We start from the raw sequence: 19,929 nt of genomic DNA, 5'->3' as shown, positions 1-19,929 counted from the left end.
CATACAGTCCCTTTTCATTCAGACACCGACGGATAGTACGGATTGAAACTGCTGTACCCTCGGACTGCAGGGCAACTTGAACTTGTTTGGATGTTAGTCAAGGTTCTTTATCCACCATCCGCACAATCTTGTGTTGAAATCTCTCGTCAATTTTTCTTTTCCGTCCACATCTAGGGAGGTTAGCCACAGTGCCATGGGCTTTAAACTTCTTGATGACGCTGCGCACAGTAGACACAGGAACATTCAGGTCTTTGGAGATGGACTTGTAGCCTTGAGATTGCTCATGCTTCCTCACAATTTTGCTTCTCAAGTCCTCAGACAGTTCTTTGGTCTTCTTTCTTTTCTCCATGCTCAATGTGGTACACACAAGGACACAGGACAGAGGTTGAGTCAACGTTAATCCATTTCAACTGGCTGCAATTGTTATTTAGTTATTGCCACCACCTGTTAGGTGTCTCAGGTAAGTAACAGGTGCTGTTAATTACACAAATTATAGAAGCATCACATGATTTTTCAATCAGTGCCAATATTTTTGTCCACCCCTTTTATATGTTTGGTGTTTAATTATATCCAATTTGGCTTTTTGAAAATTCTTTTTGTGGTTTTCCATTGAAGACAAATTAAATAAAGATGATAATACCAAAGAATTTGTGGTTGCAATCATTTTCTTGAAGAAAATGAGTATTATCTGACAGAATTGCAGGGGTGCCAATACTTTTGGCCAACACTGTAAGATGAAAAGAAAGAAAAGAGAGGAAGGAAGAAAAGAGAGGAAGGAAGGAAGGAAGGAAGGAAGGAAGGAAGGAAGGAAGGAAGGAAGGAAGGAAGATGTTCACATTGTAGAATAATCAGGTCCTTTCACACTGATGGTTCAGGAATGTATACTCAGAACTATCAGAAACCTCAAGCTTCTCAGGTGAAAACCAGCAACCTCTCCAGGATGACAAGGTTAATCTCATCTTTACAAGTTCTTCATGTTTAATGCAGGATTGCCATCAATTAAACAAATATACTTTTACATTACCCCCTATTACATTGTGTTACAGTGCGCTTTGATAGTTTTTATGAATCAAGAGAAACTTACTTTGCCCTAAATATACCTCATTGCTTCTATGCATAGGGTGTGATGTAGGGACTAGCATAGAGTTATTATTAGAGATGAGCAAGTACTATTCGAAACTCCCGTTTCGAATAGCACGCACCCATTGGAATTAATGGAAGCGGCCGTCCATTCATTCCTTTGGGTGCGTGCTATTTGAAATGGGAGTTTCAAATACTACTCGCTCATCTCTAGTATTATGCCATTTGTCACCACAGACCCTATTCATTTATTCACTGATGGATGTTATACACTGGTATATAAAAACAGGTCAAGTCAAGTCTCTTTAGGTCACCCAAGAATTCAAGATTGATTTGACAATATTGTGAGACCTTATTCCCCAATGGGATATCTACATGATTTCATATAATCTATTTACTTTAATAGTCCATGAAGGGGGAATTGTAAGGCGAATTACTACCATGACATATTCAGAGAGCTCGGAAGCTCATCGTGTGAGCGGGAATTTTATACAAGGAAGTTGACACTAGGAAGGTGATACAAGGAAGGTGACAGATCTAATGATTTCAGATTATTCCACCATGAAACCGCAGCATATTCCATCCCCCATTGTTCTCAATGGGAGCCAAAAATGACAGCAGGATGCTGAGAAAATACACTACTTATTTATTTACTTATTTATTTGATAAATTCTTTATTTATATCGAAAATATAAACAAACAGAACCAACCATACAAACAGGAAACGTCCGCCATTGAAAAAGAAGCCGGCAAGCAAACTATGTAAACTACACAGACAATCAGCATAGTAAGGTAAAGGACAATGCAATCAATAAAAACATTACAAACAGCATATACAGTGAGAGGGAGTGGGGAAAAACAGGAAGAGAGGAGCGGAGGGAAGAGAGAGGCAGAAGGAGGAGCCGAGAAAGTCAAAACAAAACTAGAGAGGGTAAAAAAGGAATAAGGGAAAGGGTGAGTAGGGAGTATCTGGACAGGAGTTCCAGCCACCCCAGCACCGGAGGCAATGGTCATGGATTCCAGTTCAACTCACGAAGGTTTCTGTAATCTTGCAATCCCTGGAAAAGGATCCATGGTGTCCAGGCAGTAATAAAGGACTCGCGTTTCTCTGAGGCACACAGTGAGATCCTCCATGCTCTGGATGCCCTTCACCTTACGGATCCAATGAAGAAGTGGGGTAGAATACTTCCAAAGCTCCGGCATACAGCCCCTAGCTCCATTAACCAGATGCTTCAGAGAAGATTTGCGATAAGTGTGGAGGGAGAAGTCAGAGAGCTGAAGCAAGTAGAAGGCAGATGTGAAAGAGGGGAAACCTGGTGTACTTTACATATAATCTGGTGTACCCCATTCCAAAAGCCCCTCAGCTCAGTGTACTCCCAGAAAATGTACAGAAGTGTCCCCTCCTTCGTGCCGCACCATGAATATCTCAAGGAGACAATCGGGAAGATCTTATGTAATTTAGATGGAACATGGTACCATCTTGTCAAGAATTTATAGCCCACCTCTTGGTAGTTACTCGCAATGGGACTCTTGTGAGCAAATTCAGGAACCCTGGAGCACTGTAAGTCTGAGAACACCATATTCAGGTTGGCTTCCTACTTCATCAGAAAGGCAGGCCTGCAACCTGGTGGAGGGGAGACTAGCAACAAGTGAAAATCTGAAAGGGAGTGTACGATAAGGCCAGACCCAGAATCCCGGGGAGCAGGAAGTGAGGAAAGGTAGTGAGTGAGCTCGCCAAGGGCCCAAAGAGGGTAGACCATGAGCATTAAGGAAGTCCCTCTGAGACTTTCAGTGTCCATCAGAGTGAAAATACATGGCCCTTTGTCTACCTGTCTCAAATCATTGTTTAAAGGGGCCAGGGGAGAGACCAGCAGGGAAGGCTGCCCAGGTTGCACAGTATGGGGAACATTAGAGAAGGGGAGGGAGACACTGAGTCTTTAGGGACAAGGGTCTTACAGGATTATAGCGTAGGACCAATGGTAGAGTGAGATTTGAGAGCTGCAGTATGATGTGAGTCCAGCCAGGGGAGGAAGTGGAGAGGAGTTCCCGAGAAGTCATGCTTCAAGCAGACCCACTGCTTGAAGAGGAGATGACAGCACCAATGCAACACCTGTTGGAGCATGGAGGCCTTGTAGTGTCTGCAAGAATCAGGGAGTCACAAGCCACCCCACTGCTTTGGCAAAATGAGGGTTGAGCGGGCCAATCTCGCCGGTTGACCCTGTCAGATAAAGTTAGTCAGATCTAGTTTTAAGAACTAGATGGAAACTGAATGTGAGTGTTTGCAAGAGATAAAGTAGGCGGGGTTAGACATTCATTTTATAAATGGCACAGCAACCAAACCACTTGTAGGTACCTTTGGTCCACCATTTCAAGTCCGATCTGATCACCCGGAGGAGAGGCAGGTAGTTATTAATGTAAAGCTCTCCCAAGTACCAAGAGATCCACAATCCCAGATATAGATAGCATCATTCGACCACCTAAAAGGGAAGGATGACTCTAAGGAAGACTGAACTCGCAATGGAACCAAAACTCTGATTTCTGAAAGTTAATCAGAACGTTAGCTATGTTAGAAAAATTGTTGAAATTCCGACATCAAGTAGTGCAACAACAAGGAGGGATCAGATAGAAAAAATAAAAGGTCTTCCATATACGCTACAATCTGCATTTGTCTGCCACCAACATGTAGGCTTTGGATGTCCACATAAGCTCTAATCATCCGGATCAAGGGTTCCAGGGTCAGGACAAAGATTAGGGGAGAAAGGAGCATTACTGGCACATGCCACTCCCAATTGGGAAGGGGTAGGAGAAAACACCGTTAACTCTTGTTGAGGCTGATGGACTAGAATAAAGAAAGGAGATGCAAGATCTCATCAAAGGGCCCAAGACCATATCGTCTAAGACTGCAAATAAGAAAGGCCACCCCATCCTATCAAAAGCCTTCTCTTCATCAGTGGAGAGGAGGCAGTTTAAGTCTGTGAGACTGGGCATAATGAATAGAATTCACTACCTTCATAGCATTGTCTCTCGCTTCTTGAGTTAGAACAAAGCTGAGTTGATCTGAGTGTTTCAATCCGGGCAAGGGGGGGGGGCAATCTCGTAGCTAGAAATTTTGCAAAAAGTTTGAGGTCAACATTAAGGAGAGACATTGGTCAGTAGCTCGCACATGGTGCTGGATTCTTTCCTTCTTTGGGTATAACATCAATGTCAGCTCGAGTCATATCAGGAGAAGGGACAGCACCTTCCGTCAGGGAACTCAAGTCATGAACCAAGGGAGCCAGTAGGATAGATGAGTACTTTTTGTAATACGACATCGGGAGGCCATTGGGGCCCAGAGCTTTACTCGGCTGCATAGACTGAAGCACTAGTGCCCCCTCCTCTTCAGAGATCGGGAGATCCAGAGAGGTCTGTTCCTTGGCGGAGAGTGTAGATAATCCAGAATTGGCAAAAGCAAGGATAACATTGGGAAGGGGGGAAGCGGTGCAGGGGAGGGGCAGTGTAAGTAATAGAGACCGTGGTAGAAGTGAGTAACCTCCGAGGTGAGAAGAGGGTCAGAGATCTGCCGGCCCATTGCAGTACTAAGGGAGGGAACATAGTTCCGTGTTTTCTGGTCTTTAAGAGATCTAGCTAGCGTCCGGCTATACTTATTCGTAAACTTGTAGAAGTGCCGACAGCCTTTAGCTAGAAGACAATACACTACTGATTTTATATAGTGAGCATCACTAAATATTTCATCTAGGCCATACTAAACATAAATATTGGCACTAAAACAAAAACTGTAGGCCAGGTCAAGAAGAAGCTCAACCCTAAGTATTACAAAAATATAACAAATCTTTATTATGCACACAAGGTTAAAAACATTCAAAAACTTTGAAACCTTTCATAGGCAGGGTAAGCTGCCTAGAGGAAATGTAGTGTATATGTCTCCTATGCTGTCCCTCAAATTGTATCCCTTGTATACTAATGTGTAGTATGTATGCTGTGAAAAAAAAAAGAGAGATAGAAAAACAAGTGTAAATAAGTTTATGATCTACATAGAAGGTGTGCACCATTATGCAATAATATACACATGCATCCCCATATCACAACAAACAATGAACATGTATGTCCTCCAGAGATAGCCTAGATATACTGTATATAGCTATAACAAACATTTTGCTTCCAAAATGAAATGCCACATGTAGACACGGTACCAAATTACCATTGCAATATACTTAGCTATATGTGATAAATAAATAAAGCATGCAAAGAAATATAGAAGCCAACTAGATATATAATGCTAAGTATAAACCCTATCTAAGTCTGGCACAATCACCCATGCATATCGCCCGCATCTGGGCATCCTCTTCATTTTTCGCTGTGCCAGCTTACCCTTATACAGTCCCATGCACAGACTATTTGCATTTAAAACAGTTTTGTCATTTTGCCATGTCATTTTTATTGTATTGTGAAAACTGTAAAAATGCTGTAATAACAAAACCTGTATGAACATGTCACAATTGAAGTTTTTCCAAATTCCAACCAATTTAGACTTTTCCAGATTCCAATTACATCATAGCTCTGCTTCCAAACTGTCAGGAAAAGAAACAATGGGCTGAATGGTGAAGCAGGGAACAGGCAGCTCCCTGCTTCACCTGGGTACACAACTCATCTGCATTTTGGAGGCAGCCTTGCCAAGCACAGATACATCATACAACCATCCACTGGACGCCTAAGCACAACAGAGAAGAGATTTAAAAGAATGAGATACAGTACAAAATGGCAGATCTGAAATCGTGTTTAAAATGAATGGTTCCATTTAATCCTTTTCCAACATCTGCCATACAGTTAATTGGGTCTTTAAATATGGCGACCGCTGAGGAGCTATAGCGTTGTATTATACAGCGGCAATGGCTGTGATCAGTGCCTGTACTAATTTATGTCCCACAAAAATTGAAGTCTTCATATGGCTCTATGAATGAAAAATAAAAAAAGTTATGGCTTTTGGAAACCGAGAAGTAAGAAAACAAAAAAATCAAAAAATGGCTGCAGGGATAGAGAGCAAAGATATGTACAAACTGTTTCTATGCATTCACAACTAAGATACAACCTTAAAGATCTATTCATTTCGCAGCCAGCATTCTCAGAAATCTTTGCCCTCCTCATACGTTTCAGGGAAACCTTGGCATCTGAGGAGTTTCAGTAGCATTCGGGTAGTATCTTTCTTAGAGACTAGCGCTACACAGTGACCAATGTGAATGAATACAGGTTAGAGCAGTGCGAATTCTGTACATAAACATGACACTTTTATCACTGTAATAGCGTACAGATATAAGCCTCCTAATATTTATTGAAAACTGTAGCTTATGTTTCTTTGTTAATACTATATCAATCCTAAGTTTTTTGCTTTTCAATTTTATTAATAAGGTTGTAATATTGAAATGGCCACTTTACTATTGAGAAGATAAGACAGTAACATATTCGTGTACACTTGTTGCCACCTAGTGGCTACATTAGAAAATCAGACATCTTTCTCACCATATTTCCATGAGAGCGCAGGCAGCTTTCCTCCTAATGCTTACTAATGGGTGGCTAAGCTTTTCCTTGAGAATCATCACAGCTCCTGCAGCGAGAGCCTGAGCCGCATCTGCCTGTAAGCAGAAATGTAATGTGTCCAAGATGACCTCCTGTATTTCATCCAGCTCGGTCTGCAACTTCCCCACCAGCAGTGACACTAGGCCTGCATCAACCAGAGCTGAGGCACCTGCAATAGAGCAATGACAGAATATTGTATTTAGCAGTAACAATATGGGCTGATACTTTATTCACTGTTTTCATAAAGTGGCTCCATTAGCTAAAAATGCTCAATAGATACAGTATACCCAGGAACCTGTATAATAAAATACACCATAACACTGGGGGTGCAGCTATGTGGTGTATCTTGAAATGTTTTCTTGGGAACATTTTACATTTTGTAGCAGGTGGCTGTATGTGTAACCAAAAACACTCAATGTTATGTGCACTGCCACCGACTGAAAGAGCGAATAATACGTTGCACCTAGAAATCAATGGACCCCAAAGCCCGATTATGGCACCTCAAAGTGGGCTTGGTGCACTTCTAATTTAGACGCTATGTCTACAATTACCGAGATGTCAGCGCAATTCTCCTGTCTCTCCCATACAATCTTGGAAAAAGCGCTGCTGGAAAAACCACAGCAGAAATGCATTGCAGTTTTTCCCGCATCGCTTTTTACAGAAGGCCTGCAGAGTTTTCCCCAGCCAGCTTCCTTCTTCAATTATACCTATACAGAAAACACCAGCATTTCCGTAGGTATAATTGACAAGTTTGCTTCGGATATTTCTCTGCAATGTGTGGATGGGATTAGCCATAATTTTACTAGCTCCTCTGCTCTGATGTTGGATTGTTTGCCTAGCGTCAGTTCATAACATAGGCAAGGAGACATCCCTCAGAGCAGTGAGGCCAGGTTACTGGCGTGGAGATCTGGATTTCTGGTGTTGACTCAAAATAATTTATTAGCATATTGAAAAATATCTCCTTTTATATGGATTGTAGCATCAGAACGCATTAAGTATAAAAGATGTCATAAGAAAACCTATGATGTAAAAATAGCAGTTTATATGGTGAAATAAAGTTCACATGGGGACATGGACGTTGATTTTGACAGCTGATTTCGCGGCCAAATCAGCCTCCATAAAATGTAGCCCTATGTGAATTGCTAGCTTTTTTTTTTCTGCTAGCTTTTTTTATTGCTAGCCTTTTTTGCTAGCAGAAAAAGAAGCAACATGACCTTTCTTCAGGCGTTTAACGCCTGAAAAAATGAATAGGAGTCTATGGGGCACTGAAAAAACCGCTAGCGGTTTTTGGTCGCTTATTTTTGCAGCTGTTTTGGCAAAAACAGCGACTGAAACCGCTAGCGTTTTTTTTTTATCATGTACTTTTTTGTAATGCAAAAAAAAAAAGCTTAAAAAAAACAGTGACTGAAAAAGCGTCAAAACCAGTGTCAAAAACAGCGTCCAATGCAAAAAACAGTGTCCAAAAAAAGCGACGCTGAAAAAACAGTGACAAAATCAGCTAGGCTTTTTTCACGTGTGAACTAAGGGCTAGTTCACATGGGGACATGGACGCTGATTTTGACAGCAGATTTTGCGGCCAAATCAGCGTCCATACAATGTCCACACTATGTGAACTGCCCCCGCCGCGACCATCGCGGTCGCGGCGTTCACCTCCGCTGTCGGCTCAAATGAATGAGCCGACATGGAGGGCGCTGCGGCTGGGCGGAAGCCGCGGCTCATCGCGAGCGGCTTCCGCCCGAAAGATAGGTCATGTCGCTTCTTTTTCTGCTAGCGAGCTAGCAGAAAAAAAAAAGCGAGCAGTTCACATAGGGATACATTGTATGGACGCTGATTTGGCCGCGAAATCCGCTGTCAAAATCAGCGTCCATGTCCCCGTGTGAACTAGCCCCCAGTTAGTTTTTTTGTCACCCAATCCTTTAGTCAGGGACCGCCCACCTGACAGCAGAGAGCATAATTGTACTAAGAATAACAGAAATGACTGCTTGGGTACCGCAGGGTGCAAAGATTTGTAGTTGGTGGAGGTTGTGAAAGGTCCTTTTTAACTTCCCAATTCATAAACTTTCATACAACTGAATGTTATACAATGCTAGGTTTTTAACCCTCCCACTGCGTGCTGTACTATGATGTCATGCTGAGCATGTAGTTAAAGTTATCTTACAGCGCCATAATGCCGCAGCCACAAGAGCTATGCCTGCAGTATTACCGGTACTTCCAGCACTCAGCTGTATTACACAGCTGAATCTCAGGACTAACCACCGGTATTGGAAGATATTCTAACTCTGGTGGGTTAACCCCTTGGATGCCGTGATTTCTATGAATCCAGAGGGTCCAGTGGCAAGATGACCCCCACCGCCACCCCTCAGATGCCCTGCAATAAGATTGCTGGGTCTGTTGGGTTGCTATGGCAGCCAGGAGGCCAAGCAACCGCCTCCTAACTGCCTTTACCCATCATACATAGTGAACCTATATACGATATGCTGCAATAATACTGTATGGCAGTAAACTGCACTAAGGATCAGAGATCCCAGGTTCAAGTCCCCTTGTGGGACAGGTAAAAAGTAAAAAACATATTTTATTTGCAATGAACACAGTTGGTGCCACGATGGGACATAACACTGTGTGCAGGGGCCACTATGTCACATTATACTGTGTGGAGGGGCCACTATGTGACAATATACTGTCTGCAGGGGTCTCTATGAGACATTATACTGTGTGCAGGGGCCACTAAGGGACATTAAACTGTGGAGGGGCCACTATACTTATTATACTGTCTGGAGGCCACTTTGAGACATTAGGAAAGAGGGCGCTATGCCGTGGCGGGCCCCAAGTGAAAAGTTTGCTATAGGACCCAGTCTACGCCCCTGGTGCCACTAGGGCCTCGTTATGTCCCTGCATGCTCTGCCTGTAAACTTGCAGATACCAACCCCTGCAGGTTCCTGCAACAGCTGATCTGTGATAGATCATATAGCGATGACCTTAGGGTATAAATCAGAGATTTAGCTAATACATTTCATAGTGGGAAAAAACATAAGGAGAAGTCCTTTGTGGTAAGCTAGTGAACTGGAAGGGGTCCATATAATGTTATACTGTGCTGCCTGTGTCCCTGTCAGTAGCAGTATAATCTTGTAACAATAGATGTGTTATTCAAGGATTTTTCTGCTGGAATATTTCTCTTATCTTGGAATATTTTCTCTTTATCTTTCTCATGTATTCGTGGCTGTTGGACTATTATTAGTGGTTATCAACTTTGGTCTTAAATCTGAAAGGTCTGGTTAATTTAATGTAGCTGGTTCATGGCTCCTGATTCATGGATTCAGTTATGTTCTATGTTTTCTAGTGTAATGTGATAATAGAAATCGCTCCATGTAGGCACTGTCAGCAGAAAATATTTGCTCTTTTACAGTAACCTATGTTCTGTGAATTATATTGTCACAGTGACAGTCCCTGTGAGAATGAATGCTGCATATAGTAACTGGTGCATGGTATTCTGCAGATGGTGCTGGCAGGGAAGCGGTGAAGTTTGCCAAGCACTGGCCTTTGTCGAATATGCAACTTTTACATTGAAGCTGTAGTGTAAAGCAATTATATTAAAGGGGCTCTATCAGCAAAATTCTGCTGTATGAGCCCCACATATGCATGAATAGCCTTTAAAAAGGCTATTCAGGCACCGCTAATCTTATTTTTTTCGACATTAAATTTTTATTAAGATTTTCCAAGGGTTTAACAAAAGGAGAGGGGGGGGAGGAAAGGCAGGGGAAGATCAGGGAAACAATGGGAAAGAACAGGGGAAAAAAGGGGTCAGGGAAGGGAAACAGGGGGAAGGGGAGGCGGACTCTGACGCAGCAGAGTGACAATGAACAATGCATTTCAGGTAGGTAGAGAAATAAAGGAGAAAAAATGCGACGAACCATAATGTGTTGAAAAAGCATAACAGAAGGAACAGCAATCTGCAACACTAAAGTACCAACTGAGGTTATGCGAGCACCAGAAAGGTGATTGACAGGAAAGAGTACCAGAAATAGGCAGGCATCATACAGGTGAGGAAGGGAAAAGAGCACGAAAGTCAGCAGAGTAGTAGAACATGTTCCACAGTAGCCAGGTCCGGTGGTGAAGCCGGTCATCAGGGCGAAGCATCGCCAGCATGTCCTCCATTGTGCGGATATGGAGGAACTCCTTAAGCCAGGAAAGGAGCGTGGGGGGGGTCTGGGACTTCCACAGTCTCGGAATGACCGAACGTGCAGCTACCAACATAAACCCCAAAAGCTTGCGAATAGGTTTCCGGAATTTACGAGAGAAAAGAGAAAGGAGCAGAGGGGCCGGATCATCCGCTAAAGCAACACCTGTCACCTGAGAAATAACCCCTCTCACACTATCCCAGAAAGGGCGGAGAAGGGGACATCCCCACCAGATGTGAGCCATCGTGCCGCGATCGGTGAGACATCTCCAACACCTATCAGAGGTGGTCGGAAAGATGGCGTGGACCCTGTACCACCTAGAGAGGATTTTATAGTTCGTCTCCTGAGCCTTGCAGGAAATGGAGAACTTATGGCACATCTCAAAGGCTGACGACCACACACCCGGCGGGAACGCCACCCCCAACTCCCTCTCCCAACCTCCCACGAAAGGCGGTAAGCCACTCTCCGAGCCCTCTAACAGAAAATTATATAGAAGAGAAACCGTATGTCCTGGTCGAGAAGCAGAGAGGCAAAGGCGTTCCAAAGGCAGAAGCGGTCTGTGGAGATCTTGCGACCGCTTCAAGGATAAGTAAAAATGGGATAATTGGGAACAATGCCAATGGGCAAGTACTGAGTCCGGACTGGGGGCTAAGGCCAACAACTCCGAACGGGGAAGGAGAGTAGAGGTAGAGGAAACAGATAACAAAGGGAGAGGGAGCCATTGATTCGAACCCGAGCCTCAGGGAAGTTATAAAGAGCTCGAATACGAGTAAGCATAGACGGGCCAAGTCCTAGTTGAAGAAGCGTGGCTTCCAAGAACTTCCAGTCTACCCTATCGAAGGCCTTCTCCGTGTCCAAGGAAAGAAGCAACATAGGCGTACATGAGCGCTGAGCATGACGGATGGCGGAGAAGGCCTTCAGGGTATTGTCGCGGGCCTCCCTACAGGGGATAAAGCCCACCTGATCCGGGTGAACAAGATCCTCCATGTACGTGCCGAGCCGGTTGGCTATCAGTTTGGCGTACAATTTAGCGTCAGTATTAAGAAGGGAGATAGGTCTATAGCTGGAGCAGAGGGTATGATCTTTGCCCTCCTTAGGTATGACGGTAATGTGGGCTTGGAGAAAGGAGGAGGGGAAGGGCGTATCAGGAGAGACTGAGTTGAAAGCGCGTAGAAGAGGCCGGAGCAGATCAGCCTTAAGAGCTTTATAAAACCGAGCCGTGTAGCCATCGGGGCCGGGGCTTTTACCTCCCGGAAGAGATGAAATACCCGCCTCTAATTCCTGTTCCGAGAACGGGGCTTCAAGCAAAGCCGCGTCATCACGTGACAAGGACGGCAAAGCGGTCTCCGCTACATATTGTGCCAATGTAAGAGTAGAGGGCGAAGGGGAGCGAGAGGATTCAGGGGGGGAAAGATGATAAAGGGAACTGTAATAGTCCGAAAAGGCGGAAGCGATATCAGAAGTAATATGCGTGAAGGAGCCCGACGGTTTCTTAATGGCCAAAACGTGGGAGGCGGACCGGCGATCACGTACAGCACGCGCAAGAAGGCGCCCCGCCTTGTTCCCCCATTCATAAAAAGAGTGCTGCCCCAGCTGACGTAATCGCTGTTGCCCGCGCTCAAGCATAGATTTTATTTCCTGATGCGTGGCCGTCAGGGCGGCCAACGTCGATTGCTGAAGGGATCGTTTGTGCTGAGCCTCTAGGGACGCCAGGTCAGACAAGAGTGAGCGGAGTCTCAAACTCGCCTCTCTCTTCAGACGCGCCCCGTGCCTCATCAAGACCCCACAAAGTACACACTTCAGGGCCTCCCACTGGATAGGGGGGGAGGTAACATCATTTGCGTGATCACGAATAAAATGAGAGGTGGAGCGTTTCAGATCAGCCAAGCATTGAGTATCAAGAAGCAGAGACTCGTTCAGTCTCCAAGTATTAGAACGAGGACACGAAGACGGGGGGCGAAAAGAGCAGGAAACAGGAGCATGGTCGGAGAGGAAGGTCAGGCCAATTGTAGAGGTGTCAACAAACGAGAGGAGACCATGGGAGAGAAAAACGTAATCAATCCTACTGTATGAATTATGCGAATGCGAGAAGAAGGAGTAGTCCCTATCTAGAGGGTGAAAGATGCGCCAGACGTCGCACAAGAGCATAGAGTTTAGGAGCCTTCTAACCTTATTAATGGCACCATAAGAAAGCTGGGACCTGCCTGAAGAAGTGTCCAATAAGGGGTTAAGGGCCAAGTTGAAATCCCCACATACAATCAAATGGCCTTTAGCGAAATCTTGGAGGGACGCAAGGGTGGATAAAAGAAAGGGAACCTGGTCAGCATTAGGGGCATATATATTAGCAATAGTATACAGTACCCCAGAAATCTCGCAGATCAAAAAGAGGAACCTGGCGTTTACATCAGACAAAGAATCTAGAACCTTGATCGGCAAATTCTTATGGAAGAAGACCGCTACACCCCGGACCTTACCTTGTTGGCTACCACTGTGGAACCAAAGCGGAAAGTACCGATTCTTGATCGCAGGAGCACGGTCGGACAGAAAGTGCGTCTCCTGGAGGCACAGAATCTGCACTTTGCGCTTATGTGCATCATACAGAATTTGCGAGCGTTTCTCCGGGACATTAAGTCCTTTGACATTAAAAGACGATACAGAGATATCCGCCATTTCAGGGGAGGGAGAAGAAAGGGAGAACAGAAAAACGGGTCAGCAAGATGGAGTAACCAGAAAAGGACAAGAGGAGCAACAGACCAAACAACAGGGGAGGACAAACAAGAAAAGGAAGAGGGGTCTAGAATCACCCTCAAAGGGAACTAAGGGGCCGGAGCACAGGTCTCCAACGGGCCCCGCACCTCAGGGACCAAACTATGTGGGGACGAGGAAGACAAGACGCAAGGCAAATGGAGAGAGAAGAAATCAGGCAAAAGAAAGGGAAAAATATAGACAAGGAAAAGTCAAAAGTCGGAAAAGGAGAGAGAAGGAGTAAAAGAACAAACCAGAGCAAGAATACTCCGGCTCCGACCCACAAAATTTGCAACAGAACTTATAGAGCGGTAAGAACGGTGCAACACCACAACACCAGTAGTAAAGACATGAGAAAACTAAGACATGGGCAATAACAGTCAAAGTGCAAAAAAAAAAAAAAAAAAAAAAAAATAACTGCAAAACAACCAGAGAACAAAGATGGACAATGAGTCTGCCAGTAAAGGGGAAGACAGCAATCACAAAACAATATGATCAGTGCGGCAGCAATCGGGCCGAAGAGGACCGCCGTCCGCGTTGGGATCGTTGGGTGCGGGGCGGGTCTCCGGGAGGATGATCAGCCGCATCCCATTGCAAGCGGGGAGGACCAGTGTGATTAGGATCAGCCTAATCTTATTTTAAACCCCCGTCTGTTTTAAAATAAAGCTATAAAAATATATATATATGTAAATCATACCTTTGCATGCACGATCCGACGTCATCTTCAGTCCCGCCTTCCTCTTCTTTCTTCTTCCAGCGACGTCCTCCTGTCCTGGCTCTTCTTCACCATCTTCTGTGCTTCCGGCGGGTTGCATTCAAATCCCGCGCGTGCGCTGTAGTGCTCCCTCCGGAGCACTACTGCGCACGTGCCGGTGCCATTTTTGTTGTACTTCTAAGTATCCCTTAGAACCACGCGAGCGTGCGCAGTACGCTCGCGAACGTCTTCACTCCGGAAGAACAGAAGATGAAGACGGAGAAGAGCCAGGACAGGAGGACGTCGCTGGAAGAAGAAAGAAGAGGAAAGCGGGACCGAAGATGATGTCGGATCGTGCACGACCGCCCCCTGTGCATGCAAAGGTATGATTTACATATATGTTTTTAGAGTTTTGTTTTAAAACGGGAGTGGGGTTTAAAATAAGATTAGCAGTGCCTGAATAGCCTTTTTAAAGGCTATTCACGCATATGTGGGGCTCATACAGCAAAATTTTGCTGATAGAGCCCCTTTAAAGAACTGCCTACCTAACAACTCCCTGTGCTAGGCTGTCTAACTGATATGGGGTGACACTATTGTATAAAAGAACATAAATTGACCATGTTTCCAACTATATTGTCATGCTATAGTGAGTTGTCTATAAAGAGGACTAGATTGAGATGTGCTTTTGTGATCTCATTAACTGTAGTTATAGATGTATGTTTATCATGGCTGGATTGCGAGCCTAGTGCGCTTGCAGCTACAAATCCTTATTAGCTTATTCTATTGACCTTTAGAAAAAACATACAAAAAAACTCAAGCTTTCTAATGAAAAGGAAAAGACATCTAAAGCAACATTTCTTATTCCTATGTCTAAATTATTTTTCTCATTATGATCTATGGTAGTTGTAAGGGCAACAAAATATGGACATGATTCGGGGATAGAATAATGGGGACCTGAGAGCTATAGCATCATCTCTGTCTATTCTCTCTGAGGATGATCCACGCGTTTCTTTTTCTGTACTATACTCTATAGCTTAGGCTTGAAGCCTGTGGGTACATTTCTTCTCTCTAGCATTTACTTACAGTCATCATGCTGTACTTATAGGTGGCACAGTTCATGGTTACTGCCCTTGGGGTACTTTGATTTGGATTTCGAAATGTTAAGAAACAACGCCCCATAGAATATTTTGGAAAACACAATTGGGTGTTTTATTTCACTTACAGTAAGGCTCCATGTGGCGTCCTACAGCAAAAAAGTGGTACTGATAAAGCCGTGAATGCAACGAATTGTGCTTCTGCTCGCAGCGCTTTGCAAAGAAAATTCACAGAGGTTTCCTTTGCAGACTTTCTGCTTCAATTATATCTATAGGGAAATCGCCAGTGTTTTTGTATGTATCAGTGGTGTAACTAGGAATGGCGGGCCCCATGGCGAACTTTTGACATGTGGCCCCCACCCGACCGACATCGAAGACCACGACCGACCCCCTCCTCCGCATTTCTGCGCGCTCTATTATGCCCCTAGTGGCCCCTGCACACAGTTTTATGTCCCCTAGTGGCCCCTGCACACAGTTTTATGTCCCTTAGTGGCCCCTGCACACAGTATTATGTCCCTCAGTGGCCCCTGCACACAGTATTATGTCCCTCAGTGGCCCCTGCACACAGTATTATGTCCCTTAGTGGCCCCTGCACACACTATTATGTCCCTTAGTCGCCCCTGCACTCAGTATTATGCTCCACTGTGGACACCCATAAACAATTATTATACTCTGGGGTCTTTTCAGACCCCAGAGTATAATAATCGGAGACCCAGGGGGAATAAAAACATAAAAAAACCACTGTTACTTACCTGTTTTCTGTCTCCGCTGCAGTCCTCCGCTGTCGTCCTTCTTAAATGACGTCGGACGTCACATGACCCGGGACGCAGGGTGGGTTCATGTGACGTCAGAGACAACTAGGCCTGAAGCCTGCCCGGATTGTGGAGAGGTAAGTAATAGTGTTTTTTATGTTTCTTAGCTCTCTCCGGCCTCCGATCATTATAATCATAATCATAGTATAATGATCATCTTTGTGGGGCCCGCGGTGTCACTTAACGATCCCGGGCCAGCCAGGATCGGCAAGTAAATAGGGCCTGTTATCGGCTGGAATAACTCCAGCCGGTAACGGCCTATTAAGAAAATAGAAAAAAAAACGCAGCGGTAGCGGCTGTCGCCGGGCCCCCTAATGTCCCAGGCCTTTTGGCAGCCGCTACCACGGTAGTTACGCCACTGGTATGTATAATTGACATGCTGCAATTGCCAAAACCGCAATGGTTTTGGAAATCGCAGCGTGTCTGCTGAGAGTATTTTTCTACAAAGTGGGGATGGGATTCACTGGAATGCCAGCCACTTTGCTGTGACTGTAAAACACTGCATTCTTTTCCATGACCTTTACACCACGTTGGCCCACTGGCCTTAAAGGGTCATTCCCACCTTAGACATTTTTAGTATATTTGTAGTCCAAGCAATAAATATCCCACCTCTGAGCAAGTATATTATATGCTATATTATATCATCCATCCTACCTGAGCGGTAAAAGCAGTGTTCTCAGAACTGAAGGTCCGCACCCAGTGCACCAACTGCCTTTATTTATTTAAGACTTCAGATCAGGGCCCACATGGCGTAAATGCCGCGGTTTGGCCGTGGCGGAAACGCTGTGACAAAAACTGCAGAGTTTTACAGTCACTGTAAAGTAGACGGGAGTTTAGCGAACCCCATCCACACATTGCAAAAATATAGAAGGTTCCAAAACAAGCAAGAAAAAAATTCCAGCATCCAGTGACAATATTGTCCAAGTACATTTAAAAATTAACCTTTAATGTGCATGAATCACAAGTTACAGGAAGACAAATTCACAACCCCACTCCACGTGTTTCAGGGTGTATAGCCACTCAGCGCCCCTTTTTTTTTTCTTCCTTGTTTTGGTACCTTCTATATACTTTGTCCGGAGGAATCCACAGAGCGTTCCTTTCCATTCTGACACGCGAGTCAATTTACATGTGGATATGGTGAGCTGAGAGATATCTTTCTACATGAATTGCAAAATATACGCGCAGTGGAAATGCTGTTATTTCCCAAATTGTTGCATTTTTGGAAATATCAGCATGTCATTTATACTTACAGAAACGCTGGCAGTATAGGTATAATTTCTGCTTCCATTATATAGGTTTCCTCTGTAGATTTTCTATAAAAAGCGCTACAGGAAAAACTTTGACGTGTTTCCACTATGGTTTTTCCAGCAATGCCGTTTTGCTGTGGTTTGCTATGTGGGGCCTTAGCCTCAAAGTTGTTTTTGGGGGAGGTGGTAGTCTCCCTTTAAATTACCTATTTGCTCCAGAGCGACGCTCCAGTGGTCTAGGCCAGTCCTGCACCTATTGTTTAACTTATATCATTTACATGACAGCGGAAGTCAGTCACTAGCTTCAGCAGTGATACATGCATGGTTGGTGGGGAAATTATTGGGTGAGTCTAGGTTCTTTATTTCATAACTCTTCAACAACCTTGACTAAAAGACATCAAATGTATTAACCTCTAAACCACTAAACTCTGGAAGTAGCCATTATTTTGGAATAACATACAGTATATTTGTTATCACATTGAACAAAAATTAATCTGACTTTTTATGTTTGTTGAGGAGCGGACAGATATGAACACAGATCAAATATGACTGCCTAAGAGACTGTCAGATGGTATGAGGGAGGGAAATCCAGAAGTGAAGGGAGGCACAAACATGTGGGAGTGTGAAGAGGTGATTAAAGTGGCAGACAGGTTGTCATTGGCAGACTAGAGCTTTTGTGTTGGTGAGATCTGAGAAGGATTATAATGTGGTTATGGGGAGGAGTTTTTTTAAATTGAATTCTCTGTGTGTTGAACTGGATGGCCTTTCTTCACCTTTATAAACTGTGTTATTGTGTGTAGTGGGTAACCAGTGCAATGGCTGAGAGAGGGAGTGGATCTGGTGAATTTTATGGATAGTCTATTGGTGGAGATACAGACAAATTGGAAAGTTGTTATTGTCATTTTCTCTAGGTATTGTAAGTGAATGTACCCTTTAGTAGTCTCCTCTGGAAACAGTAGATGGCAGGTGGTTGGGAGCAGTGGCATAACTAGGAATGGCCAGACCCCAAGGCGAATGTTTGACAGACCCTAGAGTATAATGATCGGACACCCAAGGGAGAATACAAACCTAAAAAACACCGTTACTTACTTCTCCCTGGATCCAGTGCAGTTTCTGCTACTTTTAGCCATCTTAAATGTTGGACCAGACGTCATGTGAGCCAGGCCTGTGTCACAACGCATAATTATGTTGGCCTGGCCCACATGACGTGACAGTGTTTTTCTTCTTCACTCACCTCTCCTGGGCCACCAATCATTATACTCTGGGGTCTATGTCTCCAGAAGCAAGTAGACATGGAGGAGGACAGAGGCACACTGCTGACCTTATATGTGGCATATGGGTCTTCTCAGCACCATAATAAAAATGAATGGTCTCCAACGGATTGGAGCTGGCCTTGGCTTATAGTATTATTGGCTTATATTTCGTTCAATTGCAGCAAAGAGGGGAGCATTCTATGTGCTTCAATAGTTAGAAGCAAGAAACAACCCCTGAGTGTGGGAGGGTATTTTTAATTAAAAATATTTGCAAATATGCTTCACTCTTTATTTTGGACATATTGAAATACTGGGGGTGTCCCTAATGCTGCGAGAGAACTCTCCAGCACCACCTCCATCTTCTTCAGGAATGGTTCTTCTTCGCGTCTTCTTCCGGCGGTGGCTTCAAACTTTTAGGCCTCGGGCAAAGCTGACTGCGCAGGACCGCCGTCCACAAAAAAATGGCCGCTTGCACAGTATTGTAAGCGGCCATTTTCTTGTGGCCGGCAGGCATGCACAGTCGGCTGCCCGAGGCCTAGAAGTTTGAAGCCATCGCCGGAAGAAGACCCGTTCCTGAAGAAGATGGAGGCGGTGCTGGAGAGTTCTCTCGCAACATTGGGGACGCCCCCAATGTTGCGAGAGAACTAATTTGCATACCGACGAAAACCAGATTATATACCGAACGGCGGCGAGGAGAAAGCATCTAAAGGTAGGCAAAGAATAGCCTTTCTTAAGGCTAATCCTACTTGGTAGGCAGAAAAAATTGAGTTTTAATAATTGGATCCCTTTAAACATAACTAACACTCCAGAGGCAGCAGGTCTGTTCTTTTTTATACAGGTCCCCTGGTTGTCAGAGGTCTTAAAAAGGCTTGTGATTGGCTCCAGCAGTCCCCTTGAACAAATGGGACATCACTGGTGATGTCAACCAGGGGACCTGGCAATCCCATCCACTTTGCATTTACTGTTAAAGACCATGGTTTTTGACGCAGCGTTTATGCGATGTGGGGCCCCAGTCTTAAAGAGTATCTGTTATCATAATGCTCTTTTCTATGTTTCCGCACAAATCATGATCACATTATATAAGTATATCACTGAAAAAGAGGCCATATTTATCTGATCTTAAGTTGGTTGATGGAAAATGGGGTACTGGTATGAGTGGGGTACATATATAGATGCTGGACAGCCAATTTGATCTAATAATATGGACGTTGCTAATAGGTTGTAAGCCAACATTGTGCATCTTACAGTCATATAAGTG

General features: G+C 44.4%; 1 protein-coding gene across 1 annotated transcript in view; it reads right to left on the bottom strand.

Moving 5' to 3' along the window:
• RSPH14 (radial spoke head 14 homolog) overlaps positions 1-19,929 on the bottom strand; it is a 172,739-nt gene that overhangs the window by 4,630 nt on the left and 148,180 nt on the right. The window contains exon 5 of the mRNA XM_075276513.1: positions 6,595-6,820. Within this exon, the coding sequence (XP_075132614.1) occupies positions 6,595-6,820 (226 nt within the window). The remainder of the gene's footprint in view (positions 1-6,594; positions 6,821-19,929) is intronic.

Source organism: Leptodactylus fuscus, chromosome 1 (genome assembly GCF_031893055.1).
Source record: "Leptodactylus fuscus isolate aLepFus1 chromosome 1, aLepFus1.hap2, whole genome shotgun sequence".
Lineage (NCBI taxonomy): Eukaryota > Metazoa > Chordata > Amphibia > Anura > Leptodactylidae > Leptodactylus > Leptodactylus fuscus.
This window is presented reverse-complemented; position numbering and strand designations above follow the sequence as displayed.